The 22,240-nt window shown below is 44.2% G+C and overlaps 2 protein-coding genes across 3 annotated transcripts in view; one reads left to right on the top strand and one right to left on the bottom strand.

Annotated features, from left to right (window-relative positions):
* The window catches only part of LOC137520767 (cytochrome P450 4B1-like), a 121,972-nt gene that overhangs the window by 66,559 nt on the left and 33,173 nt on the right, over nucleotides 1–22,240 (bottom strand). The window lies entirely within an intron of this gene.
* LOC137520766 (calcium-activated chloride channel regulator 1-like) overlaps nucleotides 1–22,240 on the top strand; it is a 49,819-nt gene that overhangs the window by 19,546 nt on the left and 8,033 nt on the right. Inside the window, exons 7-12 of the mRNA XM_068239102.1 lie at nucleotides 2,772–3,002; nucleotides 5,209–5,389; nucleotides 9,132–9,238; nucleotides 11,813–12,034; nucleotides 16,011–16,281; nucleotides 21,331–21,495. Of these exons, the coding sequence (XP_068095203.1) occupies nucleotides 2,772–3,002; nucleotides 5,209–5,389; nucleotides 9,132–9,238; nucleotides 11,813–12,034; nucleotides 16,011–16,281; nucleotides 21,331–21,495 (1,177 nt within the window). The remainder of the gene's footprint in view (nucleotides 1–2,771; nucleotides 3,003–5,208; nucleotides 5,390–9,131; nucleotides 9,239–11,812; nucleotides 12,035–16,010; nucleotides 16,282–21,330; nucleotides 21,496–22,240) is intronic.

Consider the following 22,240-nt stretch of genomic DNA (forward strand, 5'->3'; position numbering starts at 1 on the left):
TCAATATTTACCTTTGCTGGCTCCAGCGGGGGCGCTGTGGCGACTTTCGGCACGGAAATAGACGGAAATACCCGATCTCCGTCGGGTCCGCTCTACTGCGCAGGCGCCGGAAACTTGCGCCTGCGCAGTAGAGCAGACCCGACGGCGATCGGGTATTTCCGCCTACTTCGGAGCCGACAGCCATCAGAGCGCCTGCGCAGGAGCCAGGAAGGTAAATATTACGTCACCGCTGCACGGAGGGCTGCAGCGAGACCCCTGACGGATGGAGGACAGCGTGGGAAGCCTCATTAGGATCCGGAGGCTTCCCCCACCCGAGGTGAGTACCCCCCAGGGGACGTTTTGTCGTTACAGTTCCTCTTTAAATTTTATGTGACAGGGTTCAAGCTATAAGACACATCAAAATGTGAGAGGTCACATTCGTGAACACTTTTTTAAAAAATGTTATTTACACATTTGTTAGCTTTTTTTGTATCAATGATCACTATTACTAGCAGTAATCAGGGCCGGATTTGTACTTTTTACCGCCCAAGGCCAACTATACTATCTGTATGGTTGTTATTTCTGTGTGCCCCAATGAGAATTCTCCTTACTCTCCATCATTGGATGTCACAGACAATAACTATTTCAGTAATATGCGTATAGATAACTTATGTTTTCCTTAAGAACTCTTATGTTATGTTTGCCATCTCGTTAATGATGGACCCATTGTGTCTCCATCTGAGTTAGGCTGATGTGTCCCTGCAGGATAGAGCTTACAGGACTTGCAGGGATGACACAAGTAATGGACAGAGAGTTCAAAGGTTAAAGCTGTCCTTGTAGATAGGGATGGCTGTATAGAACAGCTTTACTGCCTCTCACTGAGCCGCCCCTAAATTTCTGGTGCCCTAGGCCATGGCCTATGTGGCCTTGCCAGAAATCCAGCCCTGGCAGTAATGAGGGACGGGAGGACACTGATAGGCCAATGGATCACATGATCCCTTGGGCCAATCACTGCAGACACAGAAGTCAAGGGATCACAATACCTTTGACCAATGCTGCTGCAGTAGGGGGGGGAGGATCTTGTGCATGTGAGGGCATGATCTTTACAGAAAGTCAATGACTTCCTGTGTTCATCATTCAGAGAATGATCGCATACCTCCCAACTTTTTGAGATGAGAAAAAGGGGCACTTAAGCCATGCCCCTGCCACACCCCTGATCACGCCCCAGGCACACACCCCCTAGTCATGCACACCATAAAGATTTCATAAGAAAAATATGTTTTATGATTCAAACCATACTGGTCCTTTCTATCCTGGGTCATTTTCCTTCATAGTAACATTTTAAAATTAGTAATATATCAATTTAAAAGATGGGAATAAAGTTTAGAGTCAATCAAACACATTTTTTTAGTAGAGAAATATACATATTTACATAGAAAAAGGGACAAAGTCCTGAAAGAGGGACAAGTGAGGAGGAAAGAGGGACAGAGGGACAGGGCTCCCAAAGAGGGACTGTCCCGCTGTTACTGACTGTAACAGTAATCATTCTCTCTATGCAGGCACGGATTGGCTCAGGGGACATATCTCCCCTTCCACCAATCCCTCCTGCTTCGGCGGGAATTGGGAGCGCACTGATGCACATGCTGGATCGTGCGGCACCCAGCTCAGTGCATGAACATCCGTGCAGCAACAGCCCCAGACGTGAGAGTCACGCCCATGCAGCTGTAGGAGTAAAAAGAATTCTAGTGATTTCTAGTTCACCATGACAACTTTTTCCCAAGTCCTTCCAATAGAACCCTAGAATTCCATGCCTTGCACTAATGAATGCCAATTTAGCCTGAAACAGCTGTCTGCAAGTTTTACAATATTTCTGAGAAATAAATGAATGATTTGCATCTTCACTCACTGAGCAGGAATGAAGCATCATGGGAGTTCCTTCTAGCTCAGGTAAACCCAAATAACTGCAAATACTTTCTGTTTTAAAGAGGAACTCCAGTGAAAGTAACGTAATAAACAAAAGTGCTTCATTTTTACAATAATTATGTATAAGTGATTTAGTCAGTGTTTGTCCATTGTAAAATCTTTCCTCTCCCTGATTTACATTCTGACATCTATCACATGGTGATATTTGTACTGCTGGAAAGTGATGTTAGTGGAAGTAGCTGCTGCTTGCTTTTTTGGCAGTTGCATACAGCTGTTATTTCCCACAATGCATCAAGGCTCCCACAGTGTAATGTCAGCACCATGGTCATGACATCACACTGTGGGTGGGGTCTCACCACAATATCAGGCATACAGCCCCCTGATGATCGTTTGAGAAAAGGAAAAGATTTCTCATGGGAAAGGGAGTATCAGCAGGGGCATAGCAATAGGGGTTGCAGAGGTTGTGACCGCATCGGGGCCCTTGGGCCAGAGGGGCCCTCCCTCAACTACAGTTTTAGCTCTCTATTGGTCCTGTGCTCATAATAATCACTTCTATAGATACTTTGAATAGTAGTAATCATTAGCAAACTGTTCCTCATCCCCTTCTTGCACCTCTGACACTGTAGTTGCCATTGGCAGGTTTTGGTGCGCCGTATCAATTGCTGTGTATAGAGTGCTTGAGGGGGAGGGGGCCCATTGTAAAACTTGCAGCTCCTTAGCTCCTTAGCTACGCCACTGAGTATCAGCTACTGATTGGGATGAAGTTCAATGCTTGGCTACCGTTTCTCTAAGGCTAATTCATATTTTATATTCCCATACTGTCCTGCAGATGTGATCCACTAAATGCCGTTTCCTCTTTTCGTTGGCAGAATAATCGTCTCTGGCGAGTTCACCAAGCTGCAGATGTGTTCCTCAATCAGGCCATCGCTAATGGAACGTATGTTAGCGTTGTAGAATACTCATCTTATGGGTTCGCCCTGTGTCATCTCACAAAGATCAGAGGCAGTCCCGACCGTGAGGCTCTGACATTGGCTCTCCCAACCACGGTTGCTTCTGAGTCCGGATCATACTTCTGCAGTGGTATTCGTGTAGCATTTGAGGTAAATATTTTTCTCGGTGCATTTAGGCTAGTTTCTCATATTATGCGCTGCGGTCGTCCTGCAGCTTGAGAGCTCGGGGCAGGATGAGCGCATCGCACCATTCACCCGTGCATGTTCAGTCAGGTGCGAGGTCTGAGAATTCCGAAGCCAGTGAAAAGAATGCCTCGTCTCCCAGAATTCTCAGGGAGAATTCTGCATAGCTAAATAGCCTATGCTAAGCATCACGGGTAGTGCTTCTGATGTTGAAACCAGAAAAATGACTGTAGAAGTGGGTATTCTGAATAAGTTAATGCATTTTACCATAGGTCACTGCAGTGCCCTTTTAAGGTGAACCTACAGCAGCAAAAAAAAAAAAAAAATTGCATATTTACTTACCTTGGGCTTCTCCCAGCCCCCTGAAGCCTTCCTGGTCGCTTGCGCTGAGCCATTCTGCCATTCCTCTGCTACCCCCTTCATAACCTGATCAAATCACCACTGCTGGCCGTGTGCGTCCTCTAGCGCGCTCCTTGGACCGAGAGCAGTCTGCGCATGTGCAGTGAGGGCTAGTGATTTTGAAAAGTTCTTGCTAATGCAATGCTGTGGGGGGATTTTTACGAAATCACATTGCTCCAGTGTGAACACTCACATAGGATAACATTAGCAAGAGCTTTTAAAATCACAAAGCGCTAAGAAAAGCTCTTGTAGTGAGAACAAGTCGTTTTTGCTTACTGTGCAAGTGCAGAGTGCTGCCAGCCACAGGAGCGCTATAGAGGACATACGCGGCGCGTCATGGGGGCACCAGCATTGGAACACCGGAGGAATGGCAGTGTGCGGGATGGTGACGAGGGGGCCAGGAAGATTTCAGGGGGCTGGAAGAAGCCCCAGGTTTTTTTATTTATCTACAGTTAAAAAAAAAAAGCAGGTTTGGGTGGGGTCTTTACATGCACATTTATCTCATCATGTCACTCACTTCAGTTACACTTTAAAGGAATCATCAGGCAAATCTGATTTACTTACCTGGGGCTTTCTCCAGCCCCTCGCAGCTGTCTGTGCCACAGGGAGAGCTCCACTCGCAGGCCCGAGGTTCCTGCACAGTGCGAGGACGACCTCAAGGTCGTGTTTACTGCGCCTGCGTGAAGCGCCGCTGTCAATCAACCCCCACGTTGTCAGCGGCGTACTGCGCAGGCACAGAACTACTGTGCCTGCGCAGTATGTCGTGGACAACGTGGGCTGGATTGACAGCAGTGCATCACGCAGGCGCAGTAAGCACGACCTCGAGGTCATCCTCGGCACTGTGCGGGAACCTCGGCCCTGCGAGTGGAGCTCTCCCTGTGGCACAGACAGCTGCGAGGGGCTGTAGAAAGCCCCAGGTAAGTAAATCAGATTTGCCTGATGATTCCTTTAAGTGGAAGGCAGAAGTTCTAGTGCAAACCTTCAAAGATACCCGATGTGACATGTGACATGATGAGATAGACGTGTATGTACAGTGCCTAGCACACAAATCACTAGGCCGTGTTCTTTTTTTTTCTTTCTCTGCCTGAAAAAAACATCAGGTATGTAAGTGGCAGTTCCAGTCTGAGTCAGGACTGGGTCACACTATAGTCTTTCCTAGCAGATAATGGCTTCTGAGAGCAGGAAAGAGATAAAAAGGGTCAATAGTTCATAGATTTTTAGCTCTGGCATACTTCAATGAATGTGTTATTGAGCAAAAACAATAAAACAGTTAAAACTTAAAGTATATTTAAAAATAAAATAAAACTGTGAAATATCTTAAAAAGTAATTTTTAGGAGAAGGAAGATAGATACAATCGTTTATTTTGTTAGTTTATTTTCGCCTCGGGTGTCCTTTAAGAGAAATGTAAGAAAAAAAAAAAGATTTAGCAGAAATGTGATATATATATAAAAAAAGAAAGAAAATAATATTTCTGCTGCTTTCCATCTTTACTGCTTCTCTGTGATGCCAAAAGTGACATCACTTCTGCCTTTTTCCGTTTTTTTTTTTCAACCCAGCTCAGTAAGTAGAAAAAAAGTAGACTTAGATATAAAATAAACTTGTGGAATATCTTAAAAAGTCATTTTTAGGAGAAGGAGGATAGATACAATTGTTCATTTCATTAGTTTATTTTCACCTTCTTTCAGTTCAGAGTCTGCCATCTCTCCTTTTCCAGTATCCATTCATGTATCTCATTTTACAGTAAAGAAATGACATCAGCACTTATTTTTTCAGGAGAACAAAGGGCCTTACAGATCATTGAATGGGACTGAAGTCATCCTGCTGGCAGATGGCACTGATCACACTAAGACCAGCCAGTGTTTTTCTGACATTACCCGCAGCGGTGCCATAATTCATGTCGTGGCTCTGAGCTGGGAGGCGGCAGAAGTATTGGAAGACATCGCTGATATGACAGGTGAGAAATGTGTTGATTAAAAGGGTAAATTCAAGCAACTGAAAACTGGACACAAATTAGGTCTTAACGTGGCCATACACTTATAGATTTGCAGCAGATTCGACCATAAGATAGATTTGTCACATGCCTGTCAGGTCGAATCTGAAAGGAATCTATCTGATGTGGGCCACACACTAGGGCCTAGTGCACACCAGAGCGGTTCAGCTGCGGTTTGCGATCCGCTTGCGGGTGCGGATCCGCTAGGGTAATGTATTTCAATGGGCTGGTGCACACCAGAGCGGGAGGCGTTTTGCAGAAACGCATACTCCCGGGCTGCAGCAGATTTTGGATTGCGGATGCGTTTCTGCCTCAATGTTAAGTATAGGAAAACCGCAAACCGCTCTGAAAAACGGCACTTCAGAGCGGTTTGCCAGGCGTTTTTTGTTACAGTAGCTGTTCAGTAACAGCTTTACTGTAACAATACATGAAATCTACTACACCAAAACCGCTACACAAAACCGCAAAACGCTAGCTGAAACGCTGCAGAAAAATAACAAAAAGCGTTTCAAAATCTGCTAGCATTTTGCGGATCTGCTAGCGGTTTTTGGTGTGCACCAGGCCTAAGAACAGATTTCCAATAGATTTCAGAATTAAATCTATTGGAAATCTATCTAAATGCATTACTGGACCATTAGATCCAATGCAACTCTATGAGCCATCGATCTGCTGCCAGTAGCAGATCAACCTAGATTTTCCATCTTGTCAGATAGATCAAATCCATCAAAATCGGCTGCAAATCGATTGACGTTCGACTGTGCATCGATTTGCAATTGATTTGATCGAATTGATCGAACGCTAAAATCGACCAGTGTATGGGCCCCTTTATAGCGTACAATGGAATAATAATAATAAAAAAGAGTGAAGGTGGCCATACACTGATAGATTTAAAGCAGATTCGACCATCAGAGAGATTCCTGTCAGATGCCGGTCAGGTCGAATCTGACAGGAATGAATGTGATGTGTGCCACACACTAGGAACAGATTACCAATAGAATTTAGTATGAAATGTATTGAACATCCATCAAAATGCATTGCTGCTCTATTCGATCCAAAGCAACGCTATGAGCCATCAATCTGCCACCAGCAGCTGATTGACCTAGATTTTCTGTCCGGACCAATCGATTAAATATGTCGAAATCATTCAGAAATCGATCTATTGGTGGATCGAATATGCTACCTGCTGCATTAATTTCTAGCTGATTCGATCAGAGTCGAATCGGCTGTATATCAATGGCAGAAATCGAGCAGTGTATGGATACCCTAAAGAGAGCCCGAGGTGAGCTCCCCAAAAAAATAGGTTACCTGAGCTTGCCCACTTTCACTTTAGTGGCCTACAGGTCACGACGCTGCAATGAGATTCATTCTCTCATTCAGCGTGCAGGGAGGCGGGGGAGCAGCAGGGGGCGCGGCCAGGGAGAGAGTGCTGCCCAATGGCAGCTCTGGAAAACGTGAAGGAACGCCCCTGGTGGGCTTTTTGAACAGGGAATCCCTCTCCCTTTGTTTACCTCCAAAATGGCGATAAATAATGTCGCCAATCTGGGGGGGGGGGCTATAGCGCGGCAGTGAGGGGGCAGAGAACGGTGTCTGGGAGACACAGAGGCATGTCATGAGGCAGAGAACATGCCTTTCTCTTTAAAGTGAATGAAGTGAAAATAAACTTATGATGGTATGATTTGTATGTGTAGTACTGATAATTAATAGAACATTAGTAGCAAAGAAAAGGGCCCCGTATTTAAATTTTTAGATATATAGCTTTTTTTTTTTCTTTTTTTTATAACATTGCATAATTATTTTGCTATCAAACATTTTTATTGAAGATAAACAGTACACACTGATTGAAGCTTCACTACAGTCATAACAGCGGGGTACCGAAGAGAAGAGTTAGGCCCAGTGCACACCAAAACCGCTAGCAGATCCGCAATACGCTAGCGGTTTTGGGAGCTGATTTCAGAGCGATTCTAGGCATGTGTAGAGAGGTTTTCTAAACATACCTAGCGGTTTTGGGTGCGTTTTTGTGTAGCAGATTACACATATTGTTACAGTAAAAGCTGTTACTGAACAGCTACTGTAACAGAAATGCCTGCCAAACTGCTCTGAAGTAGCGTTTTTCAGAGCGGTTTGCGTTTTTCCTATACTTTACATTGAGGACGAAACGCTTCCGAAATCCGCAAACGCGCAGCAGGAGGCGCGTTTGCGGCTTGGCAAAAACCGCAAACCGCCGGTGTGCACCATCCCATTGCAATACATGACAAGCGTTTTTGTAGGCGGATGCGGCCGGCGGATCGCTCCAAAAACCGCTCGGTGTGCACTGGGCCTAAATATCATTTGAGTAAACAATAGGATATGCGAAATAGTATATACAAAATACAACCCTAAAATGATACAAAAGAGAGATAGTTGAGGTCACAAACATACAAATTCTCAGAAAATTGTAACACTATATTTCTGTCGAATTTGCAATTACTACTTACTGCCCCAGGTGCAGTATAATCATCTACTGGGAAACTTCATTTGAAGTCGCAGGGACGTGAAAGTTAGTGAATGGGAGCGGGCGGCCGCGCACGCTACCGTTGCCACCGGTTAGCGGGGACGTGAATGAGAAGTTCCCATTCATTAATCTGAGTCCCCGATTCAATGAACGCCGTCGTCTATGAAATGCCTGCACTCATTGTATCTTCCTGTTGTAACAGGAAGATACAATGTCTGATTCACATACTTACGTAAATCGTATTTACATAAAAAATATACATAAATAGTTGCCCTAGGGACTGAACTTTTCTAATATTTATTTCAAGGGGGCATATTACTGTTGATTTTTAATTTGCGGGCTTATAAATCATGATGGACGCAAAACTGAAAAAATGCACCTTTGTTTCCAAATTAAATATTGGCGCCATACATTGTACTAGGGAAACATTTTAAACGTTGCAATAACCGGGACAAATGGGCAAATAAAATGTGTGGCTTTTATCCACAGCAGAACGTTTTGTTTTAACACTATAATGGCCGAAAATGGAAAAATATTTTTTTTTTTTCATTTTTTATCTTATTATTCCAATTAAAATGTGTTTACACTCTCATAGGGAATCATTGCACAAGCACTTTTGGGGCGATTTTGAAAATCGCTGGCGCTTAAAAAAAGCCAAAAGCGCTCTTAAAGTGAACCTCTGAACTAAAAATCTACTCAGCAGAACTGAAAAGGCTTGGTGTTTCTTTAACAGTTTCACAGCATCAGAACTTTGTTTTTCTTACCAAAGCATCATTTTTAGCTGCGTTTTTAGCTAAGCTCCACCCATCAAAGAAAAAAAGCCAGGCTGTTTTTCCCTGATGCTGTGCAAAGCATGATGGGATTTCCTTTGTTGTTATTCGTGTTGCCTAGCAACTGGGAGAGGTGCTCAGGACACAGGACAGTTGGAACTGTGTCTCATGCTCCCTGTCACCTCCTTTCCACCAAAAAGATGGCTGCCATCATGAAATCAAACATTTGCCTGTTCTTTTAAAGCAGGGTGGGTAAGAGATTATATTATCCATCTATTTTAATTAACATAACTAATGTAACTTAATAACAGTATGTTTGTTTAGGCTGGAGTTCCTGAAGAAGCCCTTACAGATTATTTAGTCGGTGATTGCCCAAAATCAATAATCTAACACAATAACATATTATTATCTTTAGCAATAATAATTATAAGCACTTTTTTTTCAGGTGGTTTAAATCATTTTGCAACTGATAATCTTGAATCAAATGATCTGATTGATGCTTTTGTTGGTATTGCAAACGAAAATGGAGATCCTTCCTCAAGAGTTTACCAGGTATTGCTTTTTCCTTGCTGTTTAGAAGAAAGTAGCACTTTTTTTTTTTTTTTTAAATAAAAATCTGATTTCCCCCCAGTAGTGTGTCCCAGCTTTCCAATGCCCTAGTAGTCTGTATTAACTATCTTTGCCACTAGCCGTGTATAAAAACACTCTGACCTGAACTTAACTAACACAAGTGGCCTGATTCACAAAGCGGTTATAACTCAGTTATCACACCTAAAAGACTTTAGGCGTGATAACCTTTGCACTGCTGAGTTAGCACCGCTTTGTGCTGGTTATCGCGCGCAAAGTCCCACGCGCAAAGTTTTGTGCGCGCAATCGTGCAATTCCGCACGCAGCGCCCATAGGGTTTAATGGGCGCATCGCGCGCACTGCACCATACCCCACACGCGGGAATTTCGTGCGAGTTTCATTTTATCACTCCTAAACTGAGTTTAGGCGTGATAAAGGGTTTTTCACAGGCGTGCAAACACTTTGCACCGCTTTGTGAATCAGGTCCAATGAATCAAACCCTTGAGGAGGCTAGAGCTAAATGTAACTTTTCATTGGAAATCTCTGAAAAGTAGGCAGGGACAGACAACCATTATTAAAGTGACACACAATGTACTGCTTAAAGAGGACGTCCATACAAAAAAAATAAAATCTGTCAGCGCTGCTTTAATGAAAAGTTATACTGTATTTACCTCCGGAGTCTCGTCCCACGAAGCCGCTCCGAAGACTCCGCATCACTCCACTTCAGCCGCTTGGCCCCGCCTCCCTTCTCTCCTCCGGGAAAAACACCAAGCAGTGGCGTAGCTGGAGATCATGGGGCCCTATAGCAAAACTTTAATGGGGCCCTCAGATATAGGCACTCTTCAGCAGCACCACCTGCCCCTACCCTATGGATATGAGTTCATTGGGCAATTTACATTCTCATGCAATCAACACTGCATGCAGTATAGTTAATGGGCACCGAGACAAAGTCAGAGGTTAATGGTGAATACATTAAGTACCACCTGGGCCCCCTCTTCTCCAGGGCCCCATAGCAGCTCTATGGCTAGTGCTACGTCCCTGACACCAAGCTATTTACTGCATTACATTTTTTCTCGGAGGGGAGAGGGGAGGCGGGGCCAGGCAGTGGGAGTGGTGCGGGTTCTTCGGGGCGGCTTCGTGGGACAAGACTCTGCAGGTCTTTTTACATGACATTACATTTCATTACAGCAGCGCTGACAGATTTTTATTTTTTGTATTTTTTTAACTACAATAAATCCCCGGTATTCGGCACTGGTGGGGATTGCTTGGTGCCGGATACATGTGCTTACCAGTTGCTTGAGCAACTGGCAAAAAAAGTACTAACTTCCCCACCTGCAGGGCTGTATTTGTACTCTTTGCCGCCCAAGGCCATTGTCAGGAGCCGCCCCTCTTCAGTATAGTTAGCCAGATGACCACCCCCCTCCAGTTTAGATGACCCCTCCCCCATCCCTCTAGTATTAGAAGCCAGATGACCCTCCCCACTTCCATATATATATAGCCTGATGACCCTTCTCCCATCCAGTATAGCTTGCTGCCCACCCGACCTTGATCCTGTGGTGCCCTAGACCATGGCCTATGTGGCCTTGGCTCAAATCCAGCCCCGCCCGTCTGTGCTACATAAAATACTCATCAAGTGTCCGGCGAGTGTCAAGCGACATCTTCTAACCTTCCTGATGCTCCAAGCGGCTTCCCAGGGTCCTTCATGCATGTCTCCTGGTGTGTCATCTGACCTACAGCGGGTCATGTGACAAGCCGGGAGCCATGCATGGATGCCAGAAAGTCGACAGGAAGGTTAGAAGATGCCGCTGGACACTCGCTGAGTATTTTAATCACTGCAAAAGCCCCAAAAAACAGTCCCCTTTATCCCTTCAGGCATGACGGTTAGTTGAGCGTTCCGGTTCTGGGACTTTGCTGTAGCATGGAGGAGGAGTCCCATAGGGGATTTCGACTAAACTAGGACTGAACCTGAACCCTTCCCTTTCTTGTGCTAAATAATTATAACCCTCAACCAAAGAAAACTCTACATGTTTCACCTCCTGAATGGAGGCTTCGGTAGGGGTGAAAAAATAACGTGCTTTAATGCAGACTGAAAAAAGTGAAAAAAGCTTATTTAATAAAAAATTATTTTTCACAATATTTATTTATAAATTATTTAGTCTGCGTTTGCTTATTGTAAAATCTTTCCTTACCCCAATTTACATTCTGAAATGTACCACAGATGGCAGCATCTTTAATCCTGTCAGGTGCACCTCTGTGGAATGGTTGTTTACTGAGAGTTCTAAAGCCAGTACAAAATATACCTGGTCTCCCAGAATGCTCTGGAAGGAGAATTCCACATAGCTAAACAGCCCAGGCTGGAAGGGTGGGGCTACATACCAATATACAACACTATATAGATATAGGAAGTGTTTCTGGTGCTGAAACCGGGAAAATTACCATAAAAGTGGGTATCCTGAATAATTTCTGCATTCTACTATGTCACTACAGGGCCTCTTTAAAAAATATAACAAAAATATATAACAAGTCCTTCGGCTGATTTCTTCTGTCCTTCTATTTCAGCTCATAAGTGACAGCCTCACTGTAGAAACAGGGAGATGCCACGCTGGGTCTGTTTTGATTGACAGCACAGTGGGGGAGGAGACATTCTTCACTGTGACCTGGCAGTCTGCTAAACCATCTATCCAGCTGGAAGACCCTGAAGGAAAATTGTATTCTATAGGGAGCTTCTCCACTTACAACAACTCCCACCTCAGCCGGCTGAGAATCCCCGGGCTGGCCAAGGTAATGTGGTTTTTTATCCTAAAGTGTAACTGTCGGGCATAAAATCAGAAATCAATTCTTTATTTTTATCTGGTAAACAAGTAATAAGGATGCTAACCAGGCAATCCAAAAGTTAAAATCACTATTACTTTTCTTGTTGATAAATGATCATTCCCCAGTTTACCTGACTCTTAGTTGGTACACACAAAATTTGGTACATAAAAAGGAAGTTGCAGGGCATGCTGGGTTGTCCTTTTTTGCTTCTCTGATATCCCCTCAGACTTAACTAATGCAGCCTGATTGGCTGAAGCCTCTTTCCCTCCTGTTTCCCCTCCCACACCTCTGTTCCTCTCTGATTGGCCAATATGTCTCATGCTGAGACAATGCACTTTCTATAGTGGAGGGTGGGCAATGTATACACAATCAGGCAATCAGGCAGAGGAGAGGAAGGGAGGAAATGACATCAGGATTGTCTTTAAAATAGCCACAGTTAAAATGGGAAATGCTAAGGATTTTCTCTTTTTTTACTGTAGAAAAATCACTAAAATCAAAATGTGGACAGGGTAATACATATGTTATGTAAGTAAAGCAAGTATTTATCTATATATATATATATATATATATATATATATGTATATATATATATGTATATATATATATATATATATATATATATGTATATATATATACCCGGTATATGTTTTTTTTTTTTGGTTTTTTTTTAAGATGACAAGGCTGACAGCTCCTCTTTAAGGCCACTTGCACTCCTGGTGCAGGGACTTGCCGCAGCGCATTGCACCACACCATTACATGCAGATTGGTCCCTGCGGCAGATTACGCAGACAGGGAAATCTGCATACCTCCCGAAAGTTTGGCCCCTCAGTCACATGCAAAGTTCCAGACAGGAGGGGTGTTATGGGATTTCGTCATTATGCGCAAGTGTGCTGCAGCGCTACCGCAGCAATCTGTAAAGATTGTGGCTGTGCCATAGACTCCCATGCAATCTTGTGCCATGCAGTATCACTCGTACCGCTCGGCAACACTCTGAATCACCTGAACATCTTACTTTGCATCCCATTGCACCACAGGTACTGAGGCCTGTCTCATAGAGATTAATGGCCATGGCGTTGAGGGAGAGTGATGCTACGCCGTAATGGGAAAGGGGCCAAACCACTTCAGCCCCAGAGTAATTTTCACATATCAGTGCTCCTCCCATTCATTCGCCAATGACTTTATTACTACTTATCACACTTCAATAATCTATACATTGTTTTTTTCAGGACAAATTAGGCTTTTACTGGGTGATATTTTTGTTTAGTAATTACCTTATTTTCTATGCATTTTAAAGGGAAAATAAGGGGAAAATGGACAAAGACAAACGATTCCTCCATTTATATCCATCATAGCTTTACAATAAACAGTGCTAACTGTAAGTTTAACCCACAAATTGAATTTGCTTATCCATCCTGGTTATTACAACATTTAGATTATGTTCCTAATATAATGTATGGCGACAATATCGTATTTGGAAATAAAGGTGTCTTTTTCTGTTTTGTGTTTTTTGCTTTCTCGTTGTAAACTATCATTGATTACAAGACCTTATTTGCAAAAAATAATAGCAATATACCCTTATGGCATTCATATTTAAAAAGTTAAATTCCTAAGGTAACAATATATGTTTTTTTCTTTTATAGTCTGCCACTTTCCTAAGTATGATCATAATTTTGAAAATAACTTTTTATGTTGGATTGAGTCTGTCCTGACCTATTTTTTATGTTATGTGGGTGCAAGCTGAAAAAAAAAATCAGAATGTATTCTACAACTCGTTGTGGTTAAAATCATACCACATGTTAGGCCTGAAAGATAAATTGAATTTAAATCGAAATCGTGATCACGAAGCTCACAATTTCGGAATCATCATAGTGGCAATTTCTGCGGTGACGTTATTTTTACATGGGGAAGTTTGAAGAAACTGCTTCAAACTTTCCCCAAGTCTCAGCACGTGCAGCCCGCAGCATCGGCAGCGTTGGACGTACCTTCTGACAGAGGTCGAACGTTTTCCATCCTCTCTTGCCGTCTGCCAGCTCTTGTGCACGGCATACTTCCTGGTTCCTGTATGTCACATGACATACAGGAAGTATGCCATGCATTAGAGATGGGAAGTTCGGATCTTTTCAATGATCCGGATGATTTGAATTGGATCATTGAAAAGATCCAGATCTTTGATCCGAATCTCGGATCATTTTACTACGGAAGCATTTCCGGGGTGAAATGACTAGCAGGACAGGAGAAGGGGAGGGGGTGGACACACAGAGAAGGGTAGAAGATGGACAGAGGGCAGGGAGTGGACAGAGAAGGGAGGAGGGACGAGCAGAGAGCAGAAATGTTTGTTTGTACACAATACCCACATGCTGCAGTCATATGCTTTACATATATTTCACCTATATGTTCATCTGTGTGCTTTGAATGCAAACGTCGCACAGTGAAAGAAAGCATTCCCCAAAGCATTCCCAGAAGTAAAGTGCAGCTTTTAGAGCGAGTACAGGAGGATCATATTGCGCTGCAATCACAGTGCCTGCAAAGTTACTGAGCTGTGCTGAGCCAAAAGCTTCCAATGTGTTCACTGTGCACAACTACGGAACAGACAGCCTATAATCAGCAGCACATTGCAGCCAGTATGTGTGCTCTACACATATCTGGCAGTGGCACCCATGTCCCCTCTCTCTCATCTACCTGTCTCCCTGCAAGGCTGGCTCCCATCCAACAGAGCGATCCATCTCAGCTCTGCTTCCAGGACCCCGCTGTCCGCTGAGAGGGGGCGTGTCGCTCCTGGCCCCGCCCCTTTTGCGATCCGAATCACTCATTTTGATGATTCGGATGATTCGACTCACAAAATAGATTCGGATCAAAGATCCGAATCGTTCATGATCCGGACAACACTACCATGCATTAGAGCCTGCAGGAAGCTAAGTGGATAGATGGGCACTGCTGGACCCGTGCTGGTAGGTATGCCCAGCACTGCTGCATCTTCAGGGACAGGGGACACAGAGAGAGACACAAAGGGTGCACAAAGAGAGAGAGGAGGACAGAGAGACACAGAGGGGAACAAAGCTTGATTTGAAGAAAATCGTAAACCGAATCAAAATAGTGATTTTGGACAGAAATCGATTAATATTTTCCTAAAATCGTTCAGGCCTACCACATGTGCCTCATTTAGTAACAAATTGGTGGTGCAGTCTCCACAACTACACTGGATGTATACGTCCAGTTTGGGGTAAGTAAACACCTGAAATGCACTCTTGGTGTGAAATAGCCCTAAAAAGCGCTGGTGATCAGAAAATCTAAGTGCTTTTGATGTGAAATAGTCTCTTTTACACTGCATTTCAAAAACAATGCAATTTAGTTGCGATTTTCGCTAACTGCTAGGAACAAAAGGAGAAATGCAGAAGACAGTGGTGTAGCAATAGGGAATGCACCGGGGCCCTTGGTCAACCACAGTATTAGCTCTTAATTGGTCCTGTGATGTCCAAATAGTTTCAGCTTTGATAAGTACTTAAAATTGATTGCAAATTCTAATGCAATCTGATTGGACCAGTTGAAAAACTATCTAATAGATCCGTCTAATGCTGGATCCACACGGTGCGTTCGCGCACTCGATTTCCTGCTCGATTCCCGTCGATTTGTTTATTTCCAACATGTCCGATTTGGATTTTGATGGATCGTTAGGTCGATTTGGCATACTTTGCATGCGAATCTACCTAACGATCCATCGAAATCCAAATCGGACATGTTGGAAATAAACGAATCGAAGGGAATTGAGCAGGAAATCGAGTGCGCGAACGCACCGTGTGGATCCAGCATAATAGATCTACTGTGTAGATGAGGCTTTAGAGATTAGTTTCCTAGTAGTTTATCCAGATTGTGCATCTGATTATAGTTTCTGGGGTATAATGTAATTATCCTGTACCTGTAATATATCCTCATGATCTGTTTGCAGAATGGGGACTGGGCCTATGAGGTCTGCAACAGCTTTGCCTCTAGTCAGGTCTTTGGCCTGGTGGTGACATCCCGCGCTGCTGATCCTCTTCTGCCACCGATCACAGTAGAGGTCTTCATGAACACAGATACAAACCGCTTCCCCACTCCTATGTCTGTCTACGCATCAATAAGCCGAGGACTTCTGCCGGTGACAGGCGCAAAGGTGACCGCCACAATCACTCCAGAAAGAGGCACGCCCATTTCGCTTAAGCTTCTGGATAATGGAGCAGGTAAATACATGAGTGCTCTGTACAACGATCATTCCTAGTTACCTGAAATGCTAAAACGAACTGTTGGAGGCGCCCTGAAATATATTCTAATCTCTAGATTATACTGGGTAGGAGTAGATAAATCTTACCTCCAGAAAAAAACAAACCACATGGGTAGATATAACGATTTAATGATGCACAGTAAGACAACGCATTTCACGGGTGCTAGCCCGCTTCCTCAGGTCAATAACAAGTGCTTACGTTTGCAGCAGTCACGGGTGTGGCCTCCCATTAACTACTTGAGGACCACAGGTTTTACCCCCCTAGTGACCAGGCTATTTTTTCACAAATTAGGTCACTGCAGCTTTAAGGGCTCACTGCAGGGCCGTACAACTCAGCACACAAGTGATCCCCCCTTTTCTGCCCACCAACAGAGCTTTCTGTTGGTGGGGTTTGATCCCCGCCGGCATGTTTATTTAATTCTTTATGTATTTATTGATGCTTATTTTTTAAATACATTTCTCTTTTTTTTATTTTTGTTCAAACCTCGCCCTCCCTGCCTCCCCCCGCCAGCGTCTGTCATAGGCATTAGTCTATGACAGCCGATCGCTCCTGTGGGTCCCAGGGGGACAGCCGTGTCACACGCCGTCATTCAAGCGGAGATGCGCGTGTGATCTCCTGCAAAACCCCGCCACAGGACTTCACGCCAATTGGCGCTGAGCAGGCCTGGGGCTGCCGCCGCGATCACGGCAATGGGCGTGGATCGGTCGTTAAATGATTAATCTAGAGATTATAATATATTTCAGGACGCCTCCAACAGTTCGTTTTAGCATGCGTTCTACCCTTCGGGGTTGAATATTGGATATTTCATGTCACAATAACCCAAGGGGATTGACTGACCAGTACCTGTATAGCAGACCTGGGATACCTAACAGGAACGGTCATTTTCCCGTAGGCTCTGTCAGTGGTTGCAGGAGTGCAACCTCCCATTGGGAGTATACATAACTACATTATCCTCAACCATATATCCTAACGATTCTGCACCACTGGGCTCCTGGTCTCTTTCATTGCAGAATCTTGGTGGTTGGACTCTCAACCACTAGGAATCACCTTGAGGCTTTGAACCCACTAGGAGCGATTTTCTGAGCGCTTTGTGGTTTGAAAAGCTCTTGCTGATGTACTGCTATGGGTATGATCCCACTTGAGCGATGTGATTTTATAAAAATCCCCCACAGCATTGCATTAGCAAGAGCTAAGAAACCGACTAGCGCTTAGAAAAGGCTGCTAGTGGGTTTTAGCCCAGAATCTTCAAGTTACCTGAAATGATCACTAATAATAATTATGACTGACAGTTATCCAAAGGGGGGAACCTGAAGCAACTGGTATTGCTGAAATGGAAATAAATATGGCAACCTCCATATCCCTCTCGCTTCAGTTGTCCTTTAACCACTTCACCACTGAATGGTTTTTCCCCTTACGGACCAGAGCAATTTTCATAATTCAGCGCTCCACCCATTCATTCACCAATAACTTAATTACCACTTATCACAACAAAATTATCTTTATCTTGTTTTTTGCGCCACCAATTACCGGTAGGCTTTGTTTGGGTGGTACATTTTGCTAAGAATTATTTTATTCTAAATGCATTTTAACGGGAATGATAAGAAAAAAATGGGAAAAAATCATTATTTTTTTGTTTTTGGCCAATATAGTTTTAAAATAAAACATGCTACTGAAATTAAAACTCATGCATTTTATTTGCCCATTTGTCCCAGTTATTACACCATTTAAATGATGTCCCTATCACAATGTATGGCGCCAATATTTTATTTGGAGATAAACGTGCATTTTTTTCATTTTCGGGTCCATCACTATTTACAGGCCCATATTTTCAAAAATAACAGTAATATACCCTCTTGACATACACATTTAGAAAAGTTCAGTCCCTAAGGTAACTAGTTATGTTTTTTTTAATTGTAATTTTTTTTACTTTTTTTAATGCTAAACTTTTATTTGGGTGTTTACGGGAGAGTGTGGGAGGTTAGGAGTTAATTTTGATGTGTAGGACTTTTTATTGAAATAAGTGTGTGTATGTGTAATATTACTATTTGGCCACAAGATGTGATGTCCTCACTCATTTTCTTCCTGCCGCGTACTAATAGTATGCGAACAGGAAGTAATGTGTGCATATGTAATTAGGTTTGTAACAATGAAGCAGGCATCTCATTGATGCCGGTGGTCATTGACATGGGGACTTAGATCAATGAATGGGAACTGTGTTGCCATTCATTCATCTCCCCTCTAACGATCGGAGACAAGAATGCGTGCGGGAGCGGTCGCAGGAGCAAGCGGAGGCGGAAAGCATATATCTATGCCCCTGGGTCGGGAACAGTCTATCCGCAGGGTGTAGGTATACTGCCGCAATTGTGGCAAGTGATTATGGTACCCATACATTACTTGATTTATGGCTTTGATATCTGGCCAATTTGATCATAATGATCAAAACTGCTAACGATTGATGCTGCAACATGGCCTCCCTGTCATCATTTTGATCCCTTTCTGGACTAAATCAATCACAACTATTGATCTGGCATGCTGTAAAGATCTCACTGGGTGCCAGCAAGACTCATGGGTGCCTCCTCCTCAGCCCCTGCCCCTGTGGGGGTCAGGCAGTAATGCTCTGCGATCTTGTGTAGGAGTGGGTAAGGGGGAGTTAAACAGTGCGCCCAGCCAGCAGCAGAGTTTTGCTGTGGGGCCCGCTGGGACTAGGGCCACATTCTTGGAAAGGCCACATAGGCCTGGGCCTTGAGCAGCTGCTGTCTACGGGGCTGCTGGACATGGATGCTGCATAAGGTGAGGAGACTGCATGGTGAGGCACATAAAGAGGAGGGATGCTGCTGCCCAAGGGCACTGTAAATGGAAGAGAGAGGCTTCTGTACATGATGTTATACATATGAAAGGGGGGGAGGGGGTGCATGGAACGGGAGCCACAAAAGTTGGCCTAAAGGTAAAAAAACTATAGATCTGGTTCTGAGCGCCCTGTTGCACTTGCCTTCTAAGTGTGCATTGCTTTACCATATTTTACCGCAGGGTGTTGCAACAGCAATGTAAGGCAAAGGGGCCTAGCTAACAGCTTCCGCGGCGACGCAGCGGCGGCAGAATGCTTGTAAGTCAATGGGTGACGCAGAAATTTTAAATATGTTGCATCCGCGGAACGACTGAATACGACGGAATCCCATTGACACACTTCCGGTCCAGCAGCAGGGAGTATGTCACGCGGCGAGCGGCATGCGGGGCAGCACTACGCATATGACCACTTCGGGGCATTCTACTGCAGGGCCATATGAATGACGTATTGTGCGTTGTGGTGCGATGGGGGCGGAGCATTGCACCACAGAATCACTGGCCAGGTGTAATACCAGCCTTACACCATTCCATTCTCTGTCAGGAAGAGACTGAAGAGACAGCAGGCTGTGCAGGGTAAGGCAGTCACCAACAAACAGCGGAAAGTTCAGACAGACAGATACGCTGAGATTCATCTGATCTGTGTAGTCAGTTGCGGCTCCAGAAATTTTTTTAGGGGGTGCTATGCAGGTGCTGGACCAATTTCCGGGGTAGCTGATGACCTGGCAAAAAATGGGTGCGGCTACAACCTGCGGCGCGTGAAGCACGTCGTGGCGAAAAATGAGCGTGGTCATGACCGGATGAGGGCGGGGCTAACTGTAATTTAAAGTGAACCCGAGGTGAGAGTGATATGGAGGCTGCCATATTTATTTCCTTTTAAACAATTCTAGCTGCCTGACAGCCCTGCTGATCTATTTGGCTGCAGTAGTGAACTGAATTACACACCAGAAACAAGCATGCAGCTAATCTTGTCAGTTCTGACAATATTGTCAGAAACCCCTGACCTGCTGCATGCTTGTTCAGTGTCTATGGTTGAAACAATTAGAGGCAGAGGACCAACACGGCAGCCAGGCAGCTGGTATTGCTTAAAAGGAGATAAATATGGCAGCCTCAATATTATTCTTACCTCGGGTTCCCTTTAAAAGTGCAACGCAAAGACAGAGGGCCCAAGTTTTGGTGACCCTTTCCTCAGAAAATTCACATAATTGTGCAGGTTTTCTCAAGAAAATACACGTAATGTGAGCAGATTTTAACAAAAAACACGTTCAATAACCCCAATATGCACAATCGTTATCAGATATGACCCCAATATGCACAATCGTTATCAGATATGACCCCAATATGCACAATCGTTATCAGATATGACCCCAATATGCACAATCGTTATCAGATATGAACCCAATATGCACAATCGTTATCAGATATGACCCCAATATGCACAATCGTTATCAGATATGTCCCCAATATGCACAATCGTTATCAGATATGACCCCGATATGCACAATCGTTATCAGATATGACCCCAATATGCACAATCGTTATCAGATATGACCCCAATATGCACAATCGTTATCAGATACATATGACCCCAATATGCACAATCCTCAGCAGATATGACGCCAATATGCACAATTCTCAGCAGATCTGACCACAATCAGCAGCACCACCTGAAAAAGAAAAGGAAAAACCCATTTACTCACCTACAGTCAGAAGACCTCCTGTCCCGACCTCCTCCTGTCCCGACCTCCTTGTAGCGCGCAGCTCCCACGATCCTCTTCCGTCCCGACGTGACTTCCTGCCTGCATGCTGAGAGCAGGGCTACGGGAAAATGGCCACCCGAAGCCCTGCACTACAGACTCGAAGTCTGAAGAGCAGGGCTTTCGGAAGCCATCTCACCGTAGCCCTGCTCTGCTGCTTCGGGCTGCCGCTGTGAACTGACTCGGCGTCTCTTAGACGCCTGAAGTCAGTTCATGCCAGGGGGTGCTTTGGGGGTGCTTGGACAATTCTAGGGGGTGCTTGAGCACCCAAAAGCACCCCCCTGGTGCCGCCCCTGTGTGTAGTAGAATTCCATAAACTCGTTTAACATTTTCCATCATTTGTATTTTTTGCTGTACTATATTCTGGACTTGCTCCTGCCTCACCCTTCTATATATTTACCTTACAAAGGAGCTGACATAGCGAAGGACGATGGAATCTACTCCAGATATTTCTTCACATTTCCGGTGAATGGGAGATACGGTGTGAGAGTGCGGGCAGAAGGGGAAGACGGGCAATGCAGAGTGGCCTATCCCAGAGGCCGGGCGCACCATGTACAAGGCTTTACGGAAAACGGTAAGATCATATAACACCATACCTCCCAACTTTTTGAGATGAGAAAGAGGGACACTTAAGCCCCACCCCTAACTACACCCCTGCCACACCCCTAGTCATGCATACCATAAAGATTACATAAGAAAAAAATGTTGTTTTATAATTCAAACCACACTGGTCCTTTCTATCCTGGTTCATTTTCCTTCATATTAACATTAGAAAATAAGAAATATATCAATTTAAAGGATAGGAATAAAGTTTAGAGCCAATTAAACACATTTTTTCAGTAGAGAAATATATATATTTACATAGAAAGAAGGACAAAGTCCTGAAAGAGGGACAAATGAGGAGGAAACAGGGACAAAGGGACAGGGCTCCCAAAGAGGGACTGTCCCTCCAAAAGAGGGACAGTAGGGAGCTATATAACATGTCTATATACCCAATGAGGACATCACTCAAAGAGGTCGATTCACTAAAGTTATCACGCGATCTGCTGTGTGCAAACCTTTGCGTGTGGAAAAGGTTACTCCGCATGGTAAGCGGAGGTTTGCGCGCGATTACATGTACGTTTCACGTGAAGCGCGTGCAAACCTCCGCTTATCACGCCGAGTAACCTTTTGTGCGCGCAAGGGTTTGTGCGCGGCAGATCGCGTGATAACTGCTGTGGTAGCAGTTATCACACTTTAGGCCTCTTTCACGTTAGAAAATGTTTTAACGTGGACTAACGCACAGCAATATTAAGTCTGTGCAACATTCACAGTGCACA

Source organism: Hyperolius riggenbachi, chromosome 6 (assembly GCF_040937935.1).
Source record: "Hyperolius riggenbachi isolate aHypRig1 chromosome 6, aHypRig1.pri, whole genome shotgun sequence".
NCBI classification, from domain to species: Eukaryota; Metazoa; Chordata; class Amphibia; order Anura; family Hyperoliidae; genus Hyperolius; species Hyperolius riggenbachi.